This window comes from Helicoverpa zea, chromosome 31, assembly GCF_022581195.2.
Source record: "Helicoverpa zea isolate HzStark_Cry1AcR chromosome 31, ilHelZeax1.1, whole genome shotgun sequence".
In the NCBI taxonomy this organism is placed as follows: Eukaryota; Metazoa; Arthropoda; class Insecta; order Lepidoptera; family Noctuidae; genus Helicoverpa; species Helicoverpa zea.
The window spans coordinates 6854003-6879070 of NC_061482.1; the positions used below are offsets into that span (position 1 = coordinate 6854003).

At 40.2% G+C, this 25068-nt stretch overlaps 1 protein-coding gene across 5 annotated transcripts in view; it reads left to right on the forward strand.

The window, feature by feature from the left end:
* Positions 1–25068, forward strand: part of LOC124644853 (protein furry) — a 71121-nt gene that overhangs the window by 37399 nt on the left and 8654 nt on the right. For 3 of the 5 annotated variants that reach the window (XM_047184464.1, XM_047184465.1, XM_047184467.1), the window contains 23 exons: positions 2033–2155; positions 5070–5203; positions 5526–5627; positions 6010–6144; positions 8875–9066; positions 9283–9374; positions 14542–14665; positions 15090–15271; positions 15666–15782; positions 16219–16388; positions 16714–16809; positions 17161–17358; positions 17760–17926; positions 18306–18564; positions 18867–18992; positions 19682–19788; positions 20416–20640; positions 21024–21221; positions 21610–21789; positions 22313–22447; positions 23323–23460; positions 23555–23699; positions 24705–24871. In XM_047184464.1, the coding sequence (XP_047040420.1) occupies positions 2033–2155; positions 5070–5203; positions 5526–5627; positions 6010–6144; positions 8875–9066; positions 9283–9374; positions 14542–14665; positions 15090–15271; positions 15666–15782; positions 16219–16388; positions 16714–16809; positions 17161–17358; positions 17760–17926; positions 18306–18564; positions 18867–18992; positions 19682–19788; positions 20416–20640; positions 21024–21221; positions 21610–21789; positions 22313–22447; positions 23323–23460; positions 23555–23699; positions 24705–24871 (3512 nt within the window). The remainder of the gene's footprint in view (positions 1–2032; positions 2156–5069; positions 5204–5525; positions 5628–6009; positions 6145–8874; positions 9067–9282; positions 9375–14541; positions 14666–15089; positions 15272–15665; positions 15783–16218; positions 16389–16713; positions 16810–17160; positions 17359–17759; positions 17927–18305; positions 18565–18866; positions 18993–19681; positions 19789–20415; positions 20641–21023; positions 21222–21609; positions 21790–22312; positions 22448–23322; positions 23461–23554; positions 23700–24704; positions 24872–25068) is intronic. The other 2 variants (XM_047184466.1, XM_047184468.1) reach the window with 1 other exon arrangement.

Consider the following 25068-nt stretch of genomic DNA (forward strand, 5'->3'; position numbering starts at 1 on the left):
AATCAGCTGCATCCAATTAGACTGGAAGCTGACCCCAACATAATTAGGAAAAGGCTCGGCAGGTGATATTACTACTTTGCATAAAACAAAATTGCTTTGCGCTGTCTTTCCCTAAGTTTACCAGTAAGGGCGAGGCCCCATTAGTGCGTTACGTCGCGTCGTCGCAACGGAATAACGCATTGTATGCCACACCTGCGTTGCGACGACGCACGATGTCGCAGCAACACTGGCTGCGTCTCAGTTCACTGTGTGTTCGGGTGATTTATCACAAATAATGGGTTTTTCTTGGACCAAGGATATGAGAAAATCTGTATCAATCTCCTGCTCAGTCATGTTGTAAAAAAATGTCGTTTCGTTCGTCTAGCTTCCCCTTATAGCAGTGGATCATGTCCGTCGCCGTAGTGGAGTTCCGAAAACTCAGCACATCACCCTCCCTCTCGCTTCGTCTCTCGTCCATCGATCCGTTGACGCTACGGTCTAATGGGTCATGTCGTAAAAAATATATGGAAACCGACGCAGCGACGTCGCTTCGACGACGCAACGCAGCGCAACGCAACGCAACGCACTAATGGGGCCTCGCTCTAAAACTACCCAATATATTTAGTTTTAATGTATTTGTAATTTTAAACCGATTATTGTTATTCGTCGTAGCCGGCTTGTAGATAACATATAAAGGAAAACGGATAAATGGTCTTTAAGGTTGCTTCAAATTTCTAATACACCATGCTGCGATGACGACGCATACGGCTACGCCGGCCGTAGCAACATCACTGTGACTACGGCGTAGCCGATTATTTCGATGTAGACGGTCGAGTTGTAATTTGGGCATTTTCAGGATTCAAAAGTACATAATTATTATGAACACTACAAACATATTATGGAAATTATATTGTGATTTATTCGATACTCTTGCGCCATCCCACCTTGCACGTTCTGCTGTGCTGCTGCTGCCGCTGCGGCTGTAGAGACAGCGGCGGAAATATAGTGGCTTTGTCGGCAACTGTATTTTCTACCCATTTGGGGTTGAAATCCTCCAGGTCATTGGGTTCGAATGCCCACATCCTATTTACAGATCTATCGAGGCGGCTGGATGACACTTCTCGTGACCAAAAAGGCTGACTATTACCTTGGACAAAGGTTAGCATGCCGATACAACCACGCAACCACGTAATGCTGCCAGCCTCTTGGGCACGTTTCTATCATACACAGCGACGGGGACGAATTCTTTTACGCTTTTTAGTTTTACTACCAGGCAAAGGATCATGCCCATATTAGTATGGAGTCAAAAGTCAGCAATGCCATGCAATGCCCAAATTCCAATTCTATGTCATACGATAGCTTTACAGCCATATTTGTAAGATATCTAGATTTAATATTATATAAAGCACTGATTCAAAAGATATTGGACATTAAACATGATAACTTCCTACTGGTTTTTATACATTTTATCGTTTATAGACAGTATTGCTATTAGTTTTTCACGAGGAACTTCATGATCATCATGAATTCATGACTTAATTGTATGTTATCAGATAAACATGCCAGTTATTTGAATATATATATAATATATATACATGGGCCAAAGGACGAGATTCCAGACCGTAATAAATAAAGCATGATTGAAACGATGTCATGTACTGCAATGTCAACAAGAATGTCTTATTTTTTTTATTTTTTAACCGGTGCTTTTTAAGACTTCAAATTATCATCATAATTCTAGTTTTTATTTATTAGGGCTATCTTGTAATATACTTTCTCTGGGCGTTACTGGGGCACAGATGGGCATGGTCCTTTTTACATGTGTTTGTTCTGAAAGTATCTAGTAAAAGTTATAATTTAAAGAAGACTCATCAATTTTTTCCTTGATTCAAGTCCTTGCAAAACGCTGCAGCTCGTGACCATAGATATATCTTTCCTCAGACCAAACTCGGCAATGTATCTTGTCAATTTTTCAATGCGAATGTTAGCTACTAAGGTACAAGCTCTGTTTTATTCTAATTTATACTAATGTAATTTTTTTCTCTTGGTACAGGTTCAGATAAAGGCCGAGGCACATTAGACGCGTTGTTATGCACAACGTACTGCCGCTCACAGCTGTATCTGTCACGTCAGCTCTCCCAGCTACACCCAGAACTCACCATGCCCATGTTCTCAGGTAAGTCAATGTTCATGATACTGTACGTAAAGTTATAAATGCTTATAAACTAAATAGTTTGTTGATGTAGCCACATGACTTCAAAAAACTCCGTAATAAAGTAATCTAGAATCTTTTAATCACAAGATCTACGTAAACTTTGAAAAAAAAAAATCTTCTAAAAAACAAAAAAAAAATACCTAGATGTCAGTGTTTAGTGGATGCAGCTATGTTTATTTCTTCACCGACTTCTAGGCCGATGCACCTAGAAAAAAATAGTTATCTTTCGTCGGTTCTTTTTTAAGTTTAGTTTTTAGTGACTATATTAGTGGAAAGTTCTCATCAATACGGATATAATGAGCACAAATACGAGGTAGTTCATATAGATACCGTTGCGGAATTCCTTCAAGTCAGCTTTAAACCTTCACTGTTTTATAATATTATCAATCGTGGTGTAAGTGTTAAGTTTTTACCCAAAGCATGCCTTCAACTTTCGAAAGTTGCCCTCCATTTCTCAAGGTTTCCATCATCAGATCCTGATCTGACTATGAGACTACCTGGGAGGATACCACCTATGAAACAAAAAAAATACAAATCGGTTCAGGCGCCCTTGAGAAATCGGTGAACATGAAAAAAGATCCCGACGAATTGAAAAACCTCCTCCTTTTTTAAGTCAGTTAATGTAATATCAACTAGTAGGTATATCAAATCATGCTATCCATACAAATACAAGGTGTTGATTTGCATTTGTGCCATAGTTCAGGAGGAGGACATAAAATACGCAAATAATCGATTGGAATTACAGTGGACGGGAAATAGCTAATATGCACTGCTCTTTTTGTCATTGTAATGTCGTGGTATTTCAGAAGTAATCCAATTTTATGAATGTAATTTATGAATGATCGTTGCGTATGCTTTGTGTTTGCGTTTGTGTGAGGGCTCAGCACGGTTTTAAGGCCAGTAACACACGCGCCAAGTTTAAATAAGGCTAGGTGACATTTACGGAATTCCAAAAAACAATTAAATAAAAAAAAATATTTACCAATTTTTTTGTTGATTTGGGTCGTGAATCATTAGCATAATTACCTCCTTGAATATGGCACGGATGCAAATCAACAGCTTGTATACAAATCTACCGAGGGTGGCAAAGATGAAACAAAAATATGTCTCTGATAAACAAAACTATTAGCATACAAGTATTCCTCTCAATTTACTGAACGATTTACCACTAACAGCGGATGTATTAAAGACCCCGCACTCAGTATTTCACACTAGGTGCATGCAGCGGCATCCGTGCACCAAGGTCTTGCTCGTTAAACTTGTCAAGACAAATAGTTAAACACGCCAATTGCTGACATTACAACGTCCGCCGCATGAGGGATTGCACTTCAATGATATGATTGCACTGAGTTTATGATACCAATCCACACCACGCTGTCGTACGTGTTTGCAAGATCACACCTTATATCTTATGTTAACTCAACTCAAACATCAAAAATTATTTTGTATTTGAATTTATCGCTAACAGTCTAAGAGTCGCCTTAATAGATCAAATTAATATTTCAATAATTTTATGTTATGTTTCAATAACTTTGGCCAAGTCTAGCAAAATTTAAAAAGATTAGTCTCAGTGCTGAAAAGGAATACCTATTCGCAAAAGATTTGGCGAGCCCGACCCACGTTGTGAGAATTATTCCGTTCCTGCAAAAAAGAAAACCTATATTTCTATTTTTGTTTCATACCTTTAAGATTTCCATGAACTTCGGCTTACTGTAATGAGAGACGTCGACGACAACTACTCTAGGTTTCATTAATTCAGATTTTTCTAAACCTAAAATTATTACATCTTAAAGTTTTAATCACATTATAAAGTTTTTTTAAGAAGCAATTTGTGAATGCCGTTTGAAATTATCTTATACATTGCCCTAAACCCAAACCCGTTAGACCTTGGGAAACCCTTAAACATTTTTTGAACAGACCATTTTTTGCGAAGGTATAATTTAGGGCGAGCACGAGCAATTTTTTCATTCCAAGTCTATTTAAAAAACAACTTGATGGAATTTTCTTTGTAACACGTCCTTGAAGTAATATTACATCGTGGAACACTTACGTTAATTTGATAAGATTTGATTCTTCTTACACAAATTATTTTTAAATATTGAGTGCCTCTACATATTTTGATGTGACTGTGCTAGGAGGTGGAATTTCAACAAACGTTATTCAACACAATTTAGAAGAAACAGTACTGCATTCAATCGAATTTCTTAAAAATGAATTACAATTATTAAAAATGTCTTTACTGGCTATAGTTCGTGTATGTATCGTAGATACAGTAGTCACAGTACCTAAATAAAGAAAATAGAATACCCTTTGTCAGTAGCATTGCAAATTGCAAGCAGCAGATTTTTCGTAGAAACGCGTACCACTAGCAGTTCGGCAAATTTTATTTTTCTGCTCTTTGCTTTATAGAGCACCGTACATCGTCAGGTACGGGCTTGCATATTGGCTATCGTATAAACCGCGCGTCCAATATTTGTTATTTTTTCTATGTGTCCTTCATTTTTGGTTTTGCCTTCATATGTCGCTACAGGAGGCAAAAAACAAAATCGGACTCGATAGAAACCAATATCAATTTTGACATGTAATAAAACTTTACTGCAAAAATGGGCTTATTGAACAGCTCAATCCTGGAAAACTATGTTGATTAACAATCTATACTCTATCTATACTAATACGAATATGTAGAGAGGTAGTCTCCGAAAACTACTGAAACGATTTGAAACATTATTTCACGGTTTGAAAACACTATCCCTGATAACATAGGCTATATTCTAGCCGCGAACGCAGGAAGTTCCCCCGCGAGTCAAACCACGGGAACAGCTAGTAACTAATAACCATGAAGCTTGTTGCCATGATCGGTGTAAACTTTGTGCAGAGATTACGGCAAGGTTCCAGACGGCTCGAACAGAAGTCCGTCAACTCCTGCTACAATACCTACTGCCGTGGCTCGTCAATATTGAGCTAGTGGATCCCAACGTGCCACCGGCGAACCCGCTCTCCTATATACAGGTAATACAGCTACAAAGTATAATTCAATTGTTTTTACACCTTTTGAGGACTTAACTATCCTATTGTTCGCCTAATTCAAATATTCACTGTGGGCTATTTCGTCAGCGGTTCTTCATTCAGACTACGACACGAAGCCTAATGATGTAAGAACGAACTCATCGTTTAATAATCCTCGAGGAAACCTCTAAAATCAGCTCAGACATATTTAAAAGAAAACATAATTTATTGTCCCGTTATATCAAAAGCATTGGTTTCAGGTTATTGGTTACTGTCTTAAGCTAAAGCCGTAAATGTTTTCCCTCAAAGTTGTTAATATTCGCAGTACTACGCGGCAGAAGCCGGCCGCAGCGGCCGACGGGAAGGGCTGGGTTCTGCTGAAGCTACAGAGATGGTCCTCAACAATCTATTCTATATAACTGCCAAGGTAAAGCAACCTTTTGATAAGAGAAAATATTATATTGAAGCATAGCATGCCAGCAGTGCCTTACACTTGTAATATTTGTAATATACATGGTCAGTTAGAAGCGCAAGGTCGGTGCGATTTAGAGCAAAGGGGTGTAATATGTCTCGAGTTTGAGGCGGCGCGCCTATGTTTGCGCCATCGCTCACCGTGGAGGGCGCGACCTTGGCGCCGCCGGCCTACGCACACCACGCGTGTAACAGCGCCTATCCAAACACATTATTACCTATACCACTTTCGATTCACCACGACGACGGGCCAATTCATCGAAACTAACCTATACGGTCACATCAAAATTGACAGCTATGTTCTAGTTGCTTTACTCTTTAACTTATTGTATGTACAGTTCTCCGACAAACACCCCAAAGAGATTGAGGAGTTGTGGTCGACGCTGTGCGCTTGCTGGCCCAACAATCTCAAAGTCATCATTCGCTACCTCATCATCGTGTCGGGCATGGCGCCCAACGAGCTGCTGCCCTATGTGAGTACCATATTTTATGACAGTCCAATATCATCTCAGCCCTAGGGATTCGCTGCTGAACTGGTTGGAAGCGTCCCACACAAATGAGCGGTAACAAGGATGTATCGCCTTCTCACACGGAAAACTTTACGAAAACGTTATGGAAACAGCACTTACTGGAATAATCAATAGGAACATAAAACATGACGCGAGATTTGTGTAGTTAATTTTGGATATTTTAGGGCCTATGCACACCACGTTTTTTAAACGCGCCGTCGGCGCTTTTTTATCCTGCAGAGCAGTTTGTTGTCGTTTGTATCGATACAAACGCGCGGCACCGGCGCGTCTGTATCGATACAAACGCGCGATTGCATCGCGTCTGCATCGCTACAAACGCGCGTCGACGGCGCGTTTTTATCCTGCAGAGCAGTTTGTTGTCCTTTGTATCGATGCAAACGCGCGTCACCGGCGCGTCTGTATCGATACAAACGTGCGTTTGCATCGCTACACACGCGCGTCTGTATGTATACAGGTGTGCAAAGGTCTACAGGCTGCGTTTGTCTTGCGTGCGTATCGCGTCTGTATCGCTACAAACGCGCGTCGATGGCGCGTTTAATAAACATGGTGTGCATAGGCCCTTAATAGTATAAGCTAGCTAGGGTATGATCTCCTAGCTTTCATCAAAAATAAAACGTCAATTCGTATCACAATAACTTCTTGTATTCACTTTTAAAACACAATTTTTAATAACAATCGTAAGAAAACATAGTTTATCCGTCAACGAAGAAAGCGCGCGCTCTATCTGTCAAAATCTTCATAGGGTTATCATCACGGTGGCAGCAGTGTTGCCCGTATAAAATAAAAGGATCTCACAATAGTAATGATGGAGTGTCAGTGAAAAAATGCTCTCGCTGCGTTTCGCATTATTTTATAAACGTGCACTAACTACAGGCTAAGCTTATTTAGGATACAGTAGTTTTTCATTAACAAACAACGCGGGCGCGATCGGAAACCAGAATCAAAACAAACAGCCAGTAGTGGAGCTTTGCCTACTACGTGTGAAATAATTACGCCTAAAACATACATGGCGCATAGGTACATCGCGTTAAAGCTAATACAGACAGGGGGAGGACTCGTTTTATTTTACACCTATCACCGTTCAATATTGCAACTTTTAATAAAAATGTCGATTGATCGACCATAATATCGAATTCGATTGAACCTAATACGATTCTTGGATCACGCTCATCAATTAAAAAAAATATTATGTCCTTTTCGGTTGCCCTGGGAATTTTCTTATCCATGTGGCTTACATAAGATTAGTAACAATCACAGCAATGATGTACCTAGTGTCAATTAATACCTGTAGTGTCCTATTACGCCACGCACATACGTGCCTGGCGCAATTAGGGTCCTGTGTAAAGTTTAATAACCCCTTTTTGACCTGTTTTCATTTTGTTAAAAGTCCTTAATATAGAGCCGATAAATAAAAAAGATTCTATAACAATAGAATTTGGCAAATGGTGCAATTAGAAAACTACCGAAATTCCATAATGTTTCTTCAAGAGCGTTGTGGAAAAGTCTTCTGGACCCCGCACCAAAACCATAGGGTATTAATGGCAAGTCTCTTTTAACTCGGCACAAGCAAAGCTAACAAAAATAATCCCTCTGATGGGCACCTACATTTTCGACGCAATAGATTGCCTGGCATTTGATCCCTATGTGGAGACTTTCCACTTCATTATCAAAGCCCACGTATCTTGGATTCTCCGACGACATCGACAAGCGGATGATTTTCACAGCCCCGTATTGAAAAGAAAGCTTAAATCAAATCGATGCTCTCACTGTCTCTTGTTAACAATAGCGACACCAATTAAGTACTATTATTTGACATGGAATAGGTATCAGATTCTGCGGAGGAAAACATCTTATTGATCTCGAATTGCATTGTTATATGCAGTTCGTTCAGGCGTATTATGTAATTTTAAAATAGGTAATCTTTTATGTGGGTGTTACAAAAACGTCCGTAAATTTTGTCCTCGACTTCATTACAATTATCAGCAGTATTTTTTTCAAGTGCTTTGAAAGTCATTTGAGTGTTCTTTCTTTTGGCTCCAAATTGCAAAAGATTCTCCATATTATCTTTCCGAGATTGCACTGAGATGTTGTCGTCAGATGCACATGAGAGTAATGGGAAGTTCATACGCCTACAACAACCCTTCTCGAAGCGCGTCGTTCGTATAAAACTTGCATTCCGTTACAAGTTACATTCCATATATTGTATTAGGGTGCGTCCACATCTGGCGAATGTGCCGCGAATGTGCAGCTCGCGAGCCGATCGCGAGCTGTCCGCGAGCTGCGCGCGTGCATTTTTGTTCGTGCGCCGCTTCTGCGCCGCCCGCGCGCAGCTCGCGCGCGACCTAAGCGCCGCACGCGAGCGGCGCGCAGGCGGCGCGCGACGTCTGCCATCTTCGATAGTACTGAGCCAATATACGGAACTGTAAGGGCGAGAACTGATTGCGCGCAGATCGCGCGCCGCTCGCGCGCTCTATACGAGCCTTGCGTGAGTTGCGCTAAAGAAGCGCACCGAACTATTGCAGTGACTGCACGCGCGCAGCTCGCGGACAGCTCGCGATCGGCTCGCGTGCTGCGCATTCGCGGCGCATTCGCCAGATGTGGACGCACCCTAAGAAATACTGTTATTGATAAATAGAAGTGTGACATGTAAAATAAGTATAATGACTGCTAAAGGCGAAACGCGTGGTGCTGTACCTCGCACGCTCACGACCAGAGAGGCTTCTCGACGAGATGATGACAGAACTCCAGACGGTGGAAACGCTGAACTGTCTTATCGAGCGCACTGAGACACCGCCCTTCTATCGGCTGACGTCCATGAGGAAAGCCACCTCGGGACATAGCGATGGGCCCTGCACCGGTTCACAGGTAAGAAAGAATCTTTGGAGAATGATTTTGCCAAATATCTTATTTTTTTTAGGTCAAGATATTTTATATGTTTACGGAAGTATTATTCCATTTCCTATAATTGTAGCTACTTACAACATATTAAGGAAAAGATTATGCTCATGCCGTGTTTTTTCTTTAATTTCATTGTTTTTCGAATATTAACTACTTGTAACTACATATAACGACTCCATCCAGGACGCTACGGGCAGGACTGGGGAGCTGGCACCCGTCGAAAAAGGCACTATACACACAAAGAGGCACAGCGGTGAAGACCCTGCTAAAGCCAGGTATGTCATTAAAATTATATAGGTACATTGCACAATTTTCTTGTAAGAAAGTTAGATTATTTTCCCTACCTGCTATCACCTAAATTGAGCGTACATTTGTAGGCTGTATTTTGTGTTACATACGTGTTTTTTTTTAATGCACGATTTAGAAAGAAACTGTAAAAAAAGCCTTCAATTCAAAAACGGTCCTGGACGCACTAACGGATTGGCCAAAATAAAACAATTGCGCGACGGCTGCACCGGTAGCAATTTTGCAAAAAAGAGGCTGACGAACATATCGAACATATGGACTGTACCTAGCGGATTGATTACTTTCCGGGACTCTGAAAATACTACTAAATTCTGGTTTATTCGTACTAGGGCATGCAATACCGGTTAACCGGTTTCGTTTTTACCGGTAAATCGCTCATTTTTGCGAGTTTTAAATTACCGGTAAAAATAATATGAAACCGGTAATTTACCGGTTTTTACGTTTTTCTGATAAAATATAGCAATTGTTCATTTAACGTCAAATCTTTGTTATGTAGCCTGAATATAATGTAATGTTGCATACATTACGTATTGTAAGAGTGTTACAAGTTGCTGTTTTTTAGAAAAGTGAACTTGTGTGTCCTTAACTATCTCTAGGTTAGATACAAATCTTCTTTCTCATCTTAATTTATAAAATCTAAACAAATTGTATTCATTCGGTTATTCTGTTTTTCCTCATAGCTGTCAGCTCATACTAGGTACAAATGTAGCTAATGCTTATTTTACCTACTCTATGACCTTACTGAGCAAGGGCTTTTACTTCACCACCATGCGGACAGCTCTGAGGACACGGTGGAGCACACAGTCCAGGTGTGCACTGCCTGGGAAGGGTACCGCCGTGTTGTCGTCGAGCGACGGCGGAGCGACTGCGAGTAGCACCTCTCATCCCAGCCGCTGTAGTGGACCAGGAAGACACCACGGGTGCCAAGGGTCGAGAGACGACTCCCGGCCACCGTAGGCGTCGGTCTGTGGGCGGTGAGTTCGGGTGGCTCATCGTTCCACCGTCTGCATAGACAACAGACCCGTGTCAGCGGCGCGCGTTGTTCCACGGGCTCCTCAGGGAGATGTCAGCAAACCCAGTGGGGCCCAGCAGGGCCAAGGCCTGCCGGGGCCGCGGGATTGTTCGAAAGAGTTACCGCTACCTTGGTCCATAAAACGCCTACTAAAAAACATGGGTTTTAGACAGAAAGAGTCATTTGATGATTTACCATAAAAAAGGGCTTTCCCTTCAATGAAAAATATATATTTTTTTACGGTAATTCTTAGCGTTTATCCCGTCTTGTGACGGGGTCGGCTTTCCGTATCTTCCTTCTTCCACTTCGCTCTATCCTCCTGAATAGACATCTTCCTATTCGAGTTCGCAGATTTTCATGTCATTCATTACGACACTCAACCACCACGGTTTCGGCCTGCCTTTGCGCCTTTGACCGGGTATATTGAGATTGAGTATCACATTCACACTGCCGATGTCCTCAGGTGTCACTCCTTTTTACATGTCCGTACCATCGCAGCCGTTTCTCTTGCATTTTGTCGGCGACATCGCGTACGGATGGTACTGACATGTTTTTTGTTACGGCCCACGACACAAAAAACGTTTACCACCTTATACTTAGCATATTTATTTAGTTTTTGCTTTAAGACTACCCAATCTTATTGTTATAATATCACATTTTAAAAAAATTACAAAAATTACCGTTTTACCGGTTTACCGGTAAAAATATTTTTATTACCGAATTTTTACCGGTAATTTTTGTTTTACCGAAATTGCATGCCCTAATTCGTACTACTATATATACTGTAAGGCCCTTGTTCGGACAAAGAGAGCTTTCACGAGGCCCGCGCGACCGTGCCGTGATTTTCACATTTTTTTCATTTTTGCTTTACATAAAACAGCAGCCGTGTGCAAGTGAAAAAGGTCTAAAAGTACAATTGGATTAAAGGCAAAATGTTATGTTGGCCAGTGTAATGCAGAAACTTGGTATACCTGACGAAATGCCGATCTAGAGGGGGTCAAAAGTAAAACAAACCAAATGTTTCCATCGTTGAAGCTCTGCTCGAACATTTTCCACAAATTAAACTTTAATGATTGGAATACCTAGGCAATCAAAGTTACGGCTGTATCAAATAGTCTTTCTGCAAAAATACAGGGTTTTTATTCAGCAACAAGCAACAGGTAGGCATTTGTTTTGTTCTTTTTGAGCCCTTCTAGCGAACAGGATTTATTAGAAGTGTTTCGGGATTTTTGCTCTTTGTGATAGATTCTGTTCTTTGTGATAGATTTGTTCTTTGTGATAGATTCTGTTCTGCATAGTCACTATAAAATTTCGTGGAAGCCGTACTGCAAAGGGTAGAAGAGTTCCATCTGTCAAGATAGTTAACTTTACTGTATGATGCTACTGGGTATTGTATCTTATTTATTTTTTGCGTAATCTCTTTGAAGCTTTACTTGGACTTTCTCAAGAATTCCGGATCAACTCATTTTAGAGGACAGACAGAATCTACGCATAGAACGGCAATTTACACTAGACGCACTATGCGGCATCCTAACCTTCCCATACACGTTGTAAATCACGGGCCCACATACCTACTTCACAGCAGTAGAAAGAGTCGGATTGTTTACACAAGGCGTGATTGCTTTAGGTATAAGTGATAACGGGGACGGTGCTACATCACACTGACTCGCCCTCCGCGGTAAGTGATTAGTCCCTCGGCCTTGTTGTATGTACATTGTACCCACTTATTTTTATATGTTGCTAAACACACGTGTGTTGCCGCGGTCCCTTCTGGTCTTGCCAGGTACGTTGTGCATTGTAAGACTGATAACTCACAAACTATTCATAAACGTTTTAGGAAAAACCGAACAACTACTAAATACTCTGAGGAGATTTTTGATAATTCGAATCGAACACCTCCTTGGAATGTCACTCAAAAAGTCTTAGACCACTTCAGGTTGGGACGAGCGTGTTTCTGCTTCGTTATCAATCAAACACAAAATGAAATGTTGAAGTATGATCAAGTAGTCTGGTTTATTTTTATTGTAGGCCAATTATCATAATTTTCTTTTTTTTTACAAAGAAGTTGTTTTCCATTCTGGAACCTACCATTGTAACAAACTTGAAAAATGTTACCAAGAGCGCTCCCCACGCAGGCACGTCCCCGCAGTAGCTTATTTAGTTTTCCTCGAATGTCCACTGACAGAGACAATAGGGTATAACCAACAACACTAACAATTTACTTACATTGTTTATATTTACAAGAATTTTTCTGTTATGTTACACGCATGAGTATGAATATAAATTGAGTAACAGGATTATTGGGCCGAACAAAGCAATTGCGGACGTATTGTTAGCCGCTACTGCACTCGGAACTCCAACGCACTTTGATGAATACTGTTTGTTACGGCCGCTATCCCTGTTTTAGTCTATTCATCATGTAAATTTCCATATACATGACACCCGATGTATTTTCGGCTTCGGCAAAACCTTGTTAATTTGACAACCGTTGTAACCGACTTCCCCAAAAAGAAGGTTCTCAATTCGACTTCTCAAAGTAGTCAACTCACCCTGATAATATTCTTTGCAGGCTTTTTACGATCAGGTCAAAATTTCAAGTTACTTAACAATCAGAGGTGATTCGTTATTATTTTAGCTTTTTTAAAGTTTTGATCGAACATTTACACCAACTTGTGATTCGTGTATCGTCCAACGTACTTATCCCCAAAATAGAGACGACGACAAGAGTAGGTATACAAAAATTCTAACAAACAAAAGGAAAAATTATATTTTCACTTAAAGTAATAAGGATCGACACACATGTTTTGAAATCTTATAAGAAAAATAACGGTTGCCTTTTAATGCCCAGAGAATTTCGGTAATTTAGCAAAACACTCCATAAATAATTTGTAACGTTTTTTTTTGGGCAATAATTTTAAAGAAAACTTATTCGTGACTTTACAAAAAGTTTAATCTGCTTTAACTTACCTCAGTACTGGCCGTCCGTGCTTGATGACATGTAGATATTATCTTCGGTCACAAAACACAATAATGCCACTTTTAACTACAACAGCTCACTATCACTCCACAATAATTTTCGGTACCGAGCTTAAAACTAAATTTCCCAAACGGACACGCAGCGTGAGTGCATGCAAGCCGTGACGTCACGGCGCAGCTTCCCTGAACACTGAAGCCCGGCCAGCTACATCAACAGAGATTCGTGTCAATGAACTTCATATATCTCTCTAAAGCTCTGAAAATGGGAGATTTCAGTACGAAATGGAATTGAATTGTGAAGAATATTGAATCCCCATCCCTTCAAGTGATAACGACAGAAAAATATTCTAATTATAATTAGTCCGTCTTATAGATAACCCTAAAATAATGAACACGTATTTTTACAATACCTTTACAATCTTCATGAAGCATTTTTATTTAGTTAGAATCCTGCGTAGCATGCTTATGAAGCATCTCGCTTAGATGCTACATGTTGTTATTTGTTTGTGTGAGAGGAAAGAAAAAATACGGTTAGATTAGCCAAAAATATTGGACGCGTATTTTTTATTACAAAACATTAATAATTTAATAAGATATAACGCAACATAAATTGAGAGTGGGGGCTCGTGACGTTAGCTTTATGTAAAACGTGTACTTAGAAGTGACGTAATACAAAATTTACACAAAATTTACATTTTTTTTCACGTTAAAATTTTGTATTACGTCACTTCTAAGTACACGTTTTACATAAAGCTAACGTCACGAGCCCCCACTCTCAATTTATGTTGCGTTATATCTTATTAAATTATTAATGTTTTGTAATAAAAAATACGCGTCCAATATTTTTGGCTAATCTAAAATGTGGACTAAGTAGAATCACTTTTTTTTAACCCTGTCGTCACGTAGAAAAAATCTTGAGACATAAAAGTCAACACAATAGCCACGAGATTTTCCGCCCAAGACACACGTCAATTATTTAATTGAATACATCTGTTTCTTCGGGCTGAGGAGCACTTCACGAGGAGAGCGAATCTACGATGTGCTTACAACATTTCTATTTCAATTGTTTCTTACGCTTGCCTTATACCTTGTATACCTGAAAATGTATGTTTTTTTTATTTTTTATTAAATGACAATGTCTTTCGCAGTGGTGCCAAAGCGCCTGAGACCCCTAACGCAAGGGCTCAAGATAAACGTTCGTCTGCCCCACCGTGTTCAACGCCACCAGCTGATGAGGAACCGCCTCCACCTTCAGATGGTGACGCTACACCGGTGAGTGTTGCAGGACTAGTTTATTAACCTCTTTGCATAATAATAAATATTCGACTTAGCGCCCTTTCTATTGAAGCATCACGCATAGACGAGAGAAGGAGTGCACCTAATCTTTGTGCATGGCAGTGTCACAACGAAGACTTGGTTTCTCTTTGTTTTCTTTTCCCAACTACTTCTATGTTGGGTCGGCTTCCAGTCTTATCAGATGCAGCTGACAACCACTGTTACATGGAGCGATTGCCTATCTGACCCGGGCAATCCAATACCTCCTTGATAAGATGTAACCGTAATGATTGCCAAAGATGTTCAAATGACAGCCTCAGCCTGTTGATCAGTAACAAAGAAATAAAATATTGTATTTCCACACTGTTTGTGTTTCTATATATTTCGATATAGGAAATAATGTTTTACCGTTATATTGTAGACGGGCATGTGCCCAGAGGCAGGGCTAGTGCCTCCCGCAGGCAGCGCGCCGGCCACGCCGAACGACGCTCGCATGGACGTGCCTCAGCCGCGGCCGCTGCCCATGCCCGAATACGGAGGCTTCTTCGCACTGCTCACCGAGTACTTGCCGGATACCAGCCAGCCTATCTCGGGCTTCCATCGGTATGAACATACATTCTTCATTCATTCATAAGGTCTAATTGCACCTACAACATTCGTAAACTCAGTTTTCTTAAAACTATTGTTTACGTTACGAATTTATAAAAAATCACAGTTGTCTGTGATCTTGGGCTCAAAAAAATTCCATTAACGGTGGATATACAACAAAAGAATAAATGTTCATTCTATCCCCACCCTGTTTAATTAATTTAATATGAACAGTTGTTGTATTTCGTTGTTATCTAGCATTTTAAAGAATGCTACAAATATGAATCTCGTTTTATGTAATAACCAAACGTCTTGCACTTGTTCTCGCTCCTCCTACGAAATGTGCTCATATATTTTTTTTTTGTACTAATTTTTACGGGAACTTTAACCCTATATATGATGTGTTCAGATGCAATGTAGCTGTGATGCTACTCTGCGACGTAGTGCTGGACGGCGTTGAGCTTGACTGGTCCATCCACGTGCCGCTCATGCTACACATCGTGTTCCTCGGAATGGACCATACCAGGTAAAGGATGGCTTAAGATTTCGTTGGGTTTATTTTCACACGCGTGGTACTACTCCTGTACCTGAATAAAATATGGCACATTTGACTCAGGGATAGCTCTAGCATCCCGACAGTGACAGAATTTTTCAAATCAGTCCAGTTGTTTCGGAGTCTTTCAATGGTACAAACAAACAAAATAATGTTTGCTCTTTATTATATAAGTAAAGTATCGATAAAGTCGTTATGGGATTTTGTCATATTTCATCATCCTCTCATTTATATCATCATCATCATCTCAGCCATAAGACGTCCACTGCTAAACATAGGCCTCCCCCTTAGATCTCCACAGATACCTGTTGGAAGTGACCTGCATCCAGCGTCTTCCGGCGACCTTTACATACGAGGATTCACAACGAAAAGTCAATGACCATATCTCAATCTTAAAACTGTTGTCTAGGTGGATAGTTCACCAACATTGCCGGCAGCTACTGCTGAATCTCCTAGTAGCGGTGGCGGCACACCACGATCACCTGACGGTAGCGCGGGTGTTGCTTGCCAGTCGCTCGCATCAACTAGGGCTTGGAGTCCCACCACCCGCGTTGCCTTTGGTACCACATAACTTTACCGGTAATTATACTTACAGAATAATATTCAAGTTAAGATTTTGTGACATTTATTCAATATATGAAAATGAGCTGTCAATAGCGGTTTTAATAGTTAGCAGTGTACTGAAAAGTGCTATTGATGAAGGATTGTAGATTTAGCTAGTCCATTCTTTGAATTTAATTTTAATCATTTTTGTTGCATTACAGAACAAGACCCTTTGTAGACTCCACAATCGAAACAGTAAACATACATCGGTTTATATGTTATATAAACTGTTTTGCTTTATTTTTGCTTTGTTGGAATAGGCTAAACCTATTATTCTACCTTCATCTTTCAATGTCAACAGAGCCAGACGCAGCTTTTGACAGCCACCCGCAATGTGCGCACTCACCGCGATCTCACGCACGTTCCTTGAGCTCCGACCCTCAAGTGACGCCCGAAGGTATTTTATTTTATCATCAGCTCTCTTACCGTCCCACTACTGGGCACAAGCCCCCTCTCACATAGAAAAATTAAGCGTTAGTCACCACGCTTGACCAATGTGATTTTGGACTTTACAGTCTAGGTTTCTTCAGGATATTATTTCAAGTCATTGGTGTTCAAGACGTACTTAAAAATACATGTACATCTTAGAGATGTTACATTGGCTCACCGGGAACAGACTCCACACACTCATATTTGAGAAGCTGGTGCTTTGACATTTAGGCCACCATTTTTACCTTTATTTAGTTTAGGCTTTTTTTGATAAGAAAGTAACAAAGGAGAAACATACTTATCTGCAATATTTTCCTAGGTGAATGTGACAATTACCCGTCGCTCCCAGTCATAGTGACAGGCGAGGCGGACGCGGAACCGCCGGCGCAAGAGACCACCACTGAAGCTGAGTCCACTGAGTTACCGATAGCTGACGTCATCAAGTCATTAGTGCACTTCCTCGCTAACAGACCCTTGCTGATGCCGCTGTGGCAGTATGAAGATATCACTGCTAAAGGTACGCATTGTATGTAACGTTATCTAAAGTCTATTGTTGTTATTGAAGTTGTAATAAAAAATGATGGCATCATGTAAGTTGACAAACTTATTCCAATATCTAGCGAGCTTGCTACAAAAAAGCCTCTTTTAGATGACCATTTATTTCAAACAACAAATCGATTATCCTCGGCTTTTTATAACTGATTTATCCGTTTTTTTCTCTTTTAGAGATTGAAATTTAATTTATAATTTATATGCAGCTTAATGTTAAAATATAAATAATCTGTAATCGCAAATCAACGGGTAGATCAGTTATTGAAAGGAGTGAGTTTATCGTTAACGATTCGATTCACCGTACCGTGTACGAAGTCTTTTATAATTACTGTAAAAAATATTAATCCAACTGTATTGTCCCCACAGTATGGACACTACGCAGCTGCCAGCAGATGGCGACACTCCTGCGGCACGTATTGCGCGTGTTCCGCGAGTCTCTGCCGCACGCGCTCATCTCCGAGCGCTGGGCGCAGACGGCGTTACAACTCGGCCTCTCGTGCCCTTCGAGACATTACGCCGGAAGATCGCTGCAGGTACTTGTGACCTTAATATTAATCACATGTATTTCAGATGACTTAAATCCATATTGAATATTACATTGATCGAAATAAAAATACAATTAGTTAAATTGAAATACAATATACGAAGATAATTTGTACAAAAAGATCTAAACTTGCGTCACAATTCAGTCTTTAGCTGACAGGTTCGGCTAACATTTGAGCGCTTAACATTTTTTTCAATCGTACTTATGCAACAAACATAATTGTTGGTTAATCCAAATGCTACTTACCTGTAAATCCATTCAGTAATTTTGGCTTGAAAGAGAACCTTTTACAAATCTCAAATAACATAAAACAACAATGTAAAGGTCTTTTTAAAAATTCTTAAATTTCTGTATATTTGTTATTGCAGGTGTTTCGCTTCATAGGCGTGGCCATGACGGGTCGCATGGTTTCCGATATCTTATCCCGCCTAGTAGAGACAGTCGCCGAGCAAGGCGAAGACATGCAAGGCTATGTCACCGAGTTGCTTCTCACGCTCGAAGCCGCTGTGGACTCGCTCGAGTCCAACTTCAGGCCTTTGGACTATATGAGGGACATCTTCAAGTCGACACCCAATCTCAATAATAAGGACGGTGGTCAACCGACCAATGGAAGTCCTTATACTGCGGGTAAGTTTAACTTTATCGTGTATTATATAAGTCTTGCACTTGGAAAAAGACCATAAAACCAGAACATAGACACTAACGCCATCTAGATTCTTTTATATCATTTTACTAACTAAAACCATGGATACCTACCATGATGAATTAAGATTACAATTAAAAAATATATTCATGCCAAATACGGCGGAATATAGTTTGAACTGTTAACTACTGTTGAAACTGTACCACCTACACTCTATGCAAAAAAGTTTCATTCTTTCTTTAAATATTGCCTGAAAAATGCTTTAAAACACTAACATTATACACAGGCAAGCGATCTCCGGGAGTGTGCGTGGGCTGTGTGACGAATCACACGCGAAGTACGAGTTACTCGGTGTCCTACTGCCTGCGGAAGAACAACGCCCCGCCGCCCAACACCGACAAGCAGCAACACGGTAAATATTATCCCGTAAACAAGTACCCTACTCGCTTTGCGGATATAAAACTGCCAAAATTTATCAAAATCCAACATCATCCTCCGACCCTTTTTCCCAACTATGTTGGGGTCGGCTTCCAGTCTAACCGGATGCAGCTGAGAAACTTTACAAGGAGCGACTGCCCTTGTAAAAATGAAATTAAATTTATCAAAATACATTAGGTTTTTTTTCTTAAAGAGAACTTCTTACATATATCGAAACTTTCACATCTATAATAAATATTATACGTTGGATTCCAGCTTTCTTGTATAAGGTGTTGCACAAATTATACAATAATACTCAAAAGATTTTATTTTCTGAACATAACAGTATTAATATTGGTTGCGTTATGAAACGGCAATTAAGAGAGATCATCTTCTATATCAACCTTTGTGTGATGCTAATCGACGTTTTGACAGTTCTCTATTCGATTCTTTTCTTCTTAGTATATCTTGGACACCAATGGCTGATAAAAAGGTGAAGGAAAACATCTTGAGGAAACTTGAACTATATTGTCTGAGATCACCAACCCGCATTGAGCAAGCGTGGTGATTAATGCTTAATCCTTCTGGGTGTGAGAGGAGGCCTGTGCCTAGCAGTGGGACGATAAACTGTAACAGTCTTCTTTGATACAAGATAATAATGTTTATCATAATTATTTCTCCCAGCTGAACGGGCTCGTCCGTGCAGTGAAGCAGCGAAAGGCGTTTGTTCGAACCTGTGCCGGTCACGGTCAGCTCAATCCCTCAAGTTGCTCGGCGATAGCGCTACACAGGTACTTATCAATTCAACCTGATATTTCCAGTTATATTTTTAGGGTAGCAGTAAACCACGAAAGCAACATATTGGGAAACATCGACCGCATGTAAGATTAATTGATTTTGAGACGAAAACCAACTAATCTGTGATTTCCTCTAGCTTAAATTGCGTATTCCACATACTGATTTTCTTCCATCGCTGGTCGTCTTGCGTCGATAAAATGTATAAATAATGTTTTTGTTTGCTTTGCATGTAACAACTGGTCCGGTCCTATTAGTCTTAGCGTGATGATGTATAGCTTATAGCCTTCCTCGATAAATGGGCTATCTAACACTGAAAGAATTTTTCAAATCGGACCAGTAGCTCCGATTAGCGCGTTCAAACAAACTAACAAACAAACTCTGCAGCTTTATAATATTAGTATAAATTAAAAAGTAATTCACGTTCACGAACAAAAAAATGCACAATTATTAAATCATTACAGTACAAGACATGTCAATTTGTAGCTCTCATTCTAACCATGTTAAATACTAAGACGCATATTAATGCTTATGTATCTAAATTCGAATATTTTAATTTTATGACTATAAAATACGTGTGTAAAATAAACAACTAACGTTAATCTAATATTGTTTTGTGCAAGCTCCCCGGTGCGTTGTTGCAGGACGACAAGCTAACTATACTAGCTACGCTGTTCTGGGTGGGGGCGTCGCTCTTAGAGTCGGACTATGAGCACGAGTTCCTACTAGGCGTCAGACTGTTGGCGCGAGTCATGTCGAGATTGCCCCTTGACCGGCCTGACGCGAGGGAACGATTGGATCGAACTCAAGCGCATACCTCGCCTTCTCTACATGCGTTGCTGCTCAAGGTAATACTTAAATAAGTTATATGCATGTTTTCGTGAAATACAGATACGAGATTTACTTGAGGTAGCATTTCAAGCGAGGTGTATCCGCTAGTGCTATCTCTGGTGGTACTATTTTAAAGCCATATTTTTTTAAGCAACGTGATAGAACAATAAACTGTTTCATAGATAAGAATATGTTGTCTAAGAATTAAAAGAAATGCCTCTATAAGTATTTCTTGTAAGCTATTATTTTCTAAGCCTTCCCTGAAAACAGACTTATGTAATCTTATCGATTATTTGCCCTACAATATTTTTTTCTTCTCCGTATCTAAACTTTTTACCATGCATAGATTACAAAATATATCCTTCAAAATAACCAACCGAATTTTATCTCCACCCAACAGGGCTGTACACACCCCAATACTTACGAACCTGTAGTCGGAGTGTTGGTAGACATGATACCTCTACTGGAGTTACCGGTCATCGACCCCACGCAGTCACTCGCCTTCCCCATGACCGTGGTAGCATTACTGCCGTACATGTTACTACACTACGAAGATGCGAACGAACTGTGTGTACGCGCAGCCTGTCATATCGCTCAGGTAAGCAAAGCTTTATACTTTCCACGTAGTAAGTCTCAAGTTTTTCGTAAAACAAGTATTTAATTAAAAAAATCATAGTAAACAGTTGTTGAAGAAAACGTTTATATTGTCGGTGAAAATGGCCCTAATTTAAATTGAAACACGATAATATCATAAAGTCAGTCAGTTTTAACAGTTCACAAGTCAAAAATAACAGTAAACCAATTTGCTTATCGATATTCTTTGATTGATCCAATATGGATAAAAGAAACGTTCTCATCGAATAGCTCAAAACAGACAAAATACTTGCGCACTATCATAACTAATGCTGAGTATCTACATTTGTTCACTTTTGTCTATATGCTTCATCTAACTCGTTCCATATTTCTCACTGGTGTTATCCAATCAGTTCACAGCAGAGAAGAGCAAGAAGCTAGAGAATCTCGGCACGGTGATGACGCTGTACTCGCGGCGTACGTTCAGCAAGGAGAGCTTCCAGTGGACCAAGTGCGTGGTCAAGTACCTCTGGGACACCTACTCGCATCTCTCGCAGCAGATGTTGGCGTTCCTTGTCGAGGTCTTGGAAAAGGTATGATGAAGTGTTTAAAATTAAATTATCATATATTTCAGGAAATTGTTCCTATGTTACACGTTATACCATCATCATCCTCCGAGCCTTTTGCCAACTATGTTGGGGTCGGCTTCTAGTCTAACCGGATGTAGCTGAGTACCAGTGCTTTACAAGGAGCGACCACCTCAACCCAGTTACGCGGGCAACCCGATCTTACACGTTATACCAATTACCCATATATTTTGCATTGAACAATAATTTTTGTGGTAGCGTTTAGTTAATCCGAAATTATATTTATACAGAGCGATTAATACGCTTCATAGAACTATACAGTTTCTATTTGAATAGCACAAAATTTACTAGGCAGAGGGATGAGAATATCTATTAACACTAAGAAACAATTTAAATGAAATCTTTTTTGTGGGGAGTTGTTATCCTTCAACATGGGTCCGCAGGAGAAAAGTTAGTTTATCAAATTGGAATGTGGATATACTATTCGCTTGTTAATATATTCTGTTGCAAAAACCTGTTTCCTTACTAGGGCTCAGCGAACTTGCAGCTGCCAGTGCTATCCATCCTGCACTGTATGCTGTACTACGTGGATCTGAATGCTCCCGCCGCTCAACCCGTCAACGCCGACCTGCTGAGAGCTGTCGCCAAGTTTATCGACGTCACGGTATGTATAAAACGTGCATTTGACCAATGGTCTTTACTGTTGTTATAACTACATAGTGTAAAACAAAGTCGCTTTTACTGTCCCTGTGTCCGTTTGTACGCTTAAATCTTCAAAACTACGCAACCGATTTTTATGCGGTTATTTTAAAGAGTGATTGAAGAGGAAGGTTTATATATGTATAATAACATCCAATAAATAGTGGGGAGAAACTTTTATCCCGTGCGAAGCCGTGCGAATCGCTAGTATAAAACCATAATAAAGAAATCTGCGTGAAGTTTTCATCAAAATGATTTCGTATTTTTTTTGTTTTACAACCCGGCTGAGTTACTCTACCGAGCAATGGACGAATGAATAAAATTCGTGAAAGTTATCTACGGTCAATTAGAGAGAATATTGAAATGGTTTTTTTTTTTAATTGGATATGGATGGAAAAGTCATCACGGGAAAAACAGCGAAAAAGGAATAAGATATTTCCAATGTTTGTACAAATTGATGAAACCGAGAAAAGCAATTAGTAAATAAATAAAAATGAAATGTAGAAATGGAAAGTAAATTTATTCTGCACTCTGCAGTGCACTGGCTGAATCATTTTCATTGGTATTTGCTGTACGGCAAGCGCGGTGTAATTGCAGTATTGAAATTCTCGGAACCCTTTAGGCTTCTGTTACTACAAACATGAAGTCGCAATCAACTCACTGTTTGTTACAAATATTATCTACCAAAAACAATTTACCTATTCAGTTTTAAAGTGAATACCTATTAACCAATATTTGAAACATATAGGCAGTCCAGTTTGAACCTTCAATGTATTTTTACTGCAATCAAATTTAAACTTTATTTTCACAGTCTTAGTGTTTAATTTGTGTTTGCCACAGGTCCAAGATAGTAATAATTATAAAGAGGCTATGAAGATATTGAAGCTGGTGGTGACTCGGTGTTCAACCCTCGTGGTACCTCCATACTGGGACAACCATGCTTCCTCGATCCTCGACACGGAATTACATGGCAAGAAGGTTTGTATACAATTTCATTATAATTTTCTTGTTATATGCAGCAATATTTGTTTGATTGTTAGTTCCGAGGATTCATTAAATTCTTTGTTTCCAGGAACTGCCGGGGCGGACTATGGACTTCACCTTCGACCTTTCACAAACGCCTGTCATTGGTCGGAAGTATCTCCCTAAAGCGGGAAGCCAGCCCGCTACGGGGCCTAGCTCCCTGTCTAACGCATCGAGCGCCACTCCCGACAAGGGTGAGTTGACCACTAGAAAGAGAGGGGATATCCTATTCCTGATAAATAGTCATAGTCGAAAGAGAGAACAGTATGTTATATTCAAACAACAGCGGCCATCTTGTATGTGTGCGATAAAGTATGTATGCATCGCCGCACGCACACAAAAACAAAAGCCCCGATTAGCGCACTGATAAACGGGAACAGTCTCTCTTTCTACTATCGTACAGTCCTCATGACACAAGTAGTATGAGTTAGGTGGTAGGTGGTCCCCCGTTATCCCGACTCATTCGTCCTTGGTCCCGAAAATGCGCAGTATCTAGGGTCGATGCGGTAAGGGTCTGCGGGTTGCGGGGGGAACTGCAGTGGTACCCCCCGCGGGTTGCGGAGGGCACTGCGGTTATGCCCGGCCAGTTGAGGGACTGAACGGGGGTTGTTCGACGCGAGGGGAGGACAATGCACCAAAGCTTTCTAGGTTACGACTCAAAAGTAATATCTGCGACGCAGTTACTTTATTGCGTTGGGATATTGAAACACTGTTTGTACACGTTTTGGAAATCTGTAGCTGTAGCTGTATAACTAAGTAAATTACAAAGATTTATTTTCTCTAGTCAAGCAGAGCAAAACTTACATACTTTTCTTCACAGTCCAGCTATAATTTATACTTAACTTTGTTTTATATAAATCAATAGACAATCCAATGATAACTCTTTCCGGTACCTATACAACTTGAAAAGAGTTGTTTTGTCACTGTCCGGTGACATTGCGTACCTCTCTAGTTAACTTTAATTGACTTAAATAATTTCTTAAATCTAACAAAGGGGTTAGCTTCCAGTCTCACCGGATGCAGCTGGAATACCTAGTGTTGTATAAGGAGAGACTGCCTATCTGACCTCCTCAATCCAGTTACCCGGGCAACCCAATACCCCTTGGTACTAGTATCAGACTTCTAACTACCCGTAACAACTGCCAAGGATGTTCTTTCTTAAATATTTTTTTGTAAATTTCTACATTCATTACCATCAGGCTCGTTGACATCCCAATCGGGTTCAGCCTCAACCGTGGTAGGCCCCGAGATCGGCGGCGGTAACAACACGACGCAGCCTCAGAGCGCGACCTCGCCGCGACGCTCGCTCTCTCTATCGCCCGCTGACGCTCTGGCTTCGGGCTGGAAAAGGCCCTGGATGTCACAGGTATGATTGACTTTTGTCTGAGGAGGCTTTAATAATAACGTAAATTTTTGGATATTTTGGGTGTAAAACTTATATATCCTGAATCTATAACATGTAACGTAATTAACGCACACCTTCAAACACCCTAATTAGAATATTATGTTATAATCATAATACATACACTGAATTTTTAATTAAATATGTATATGCATTGTTAT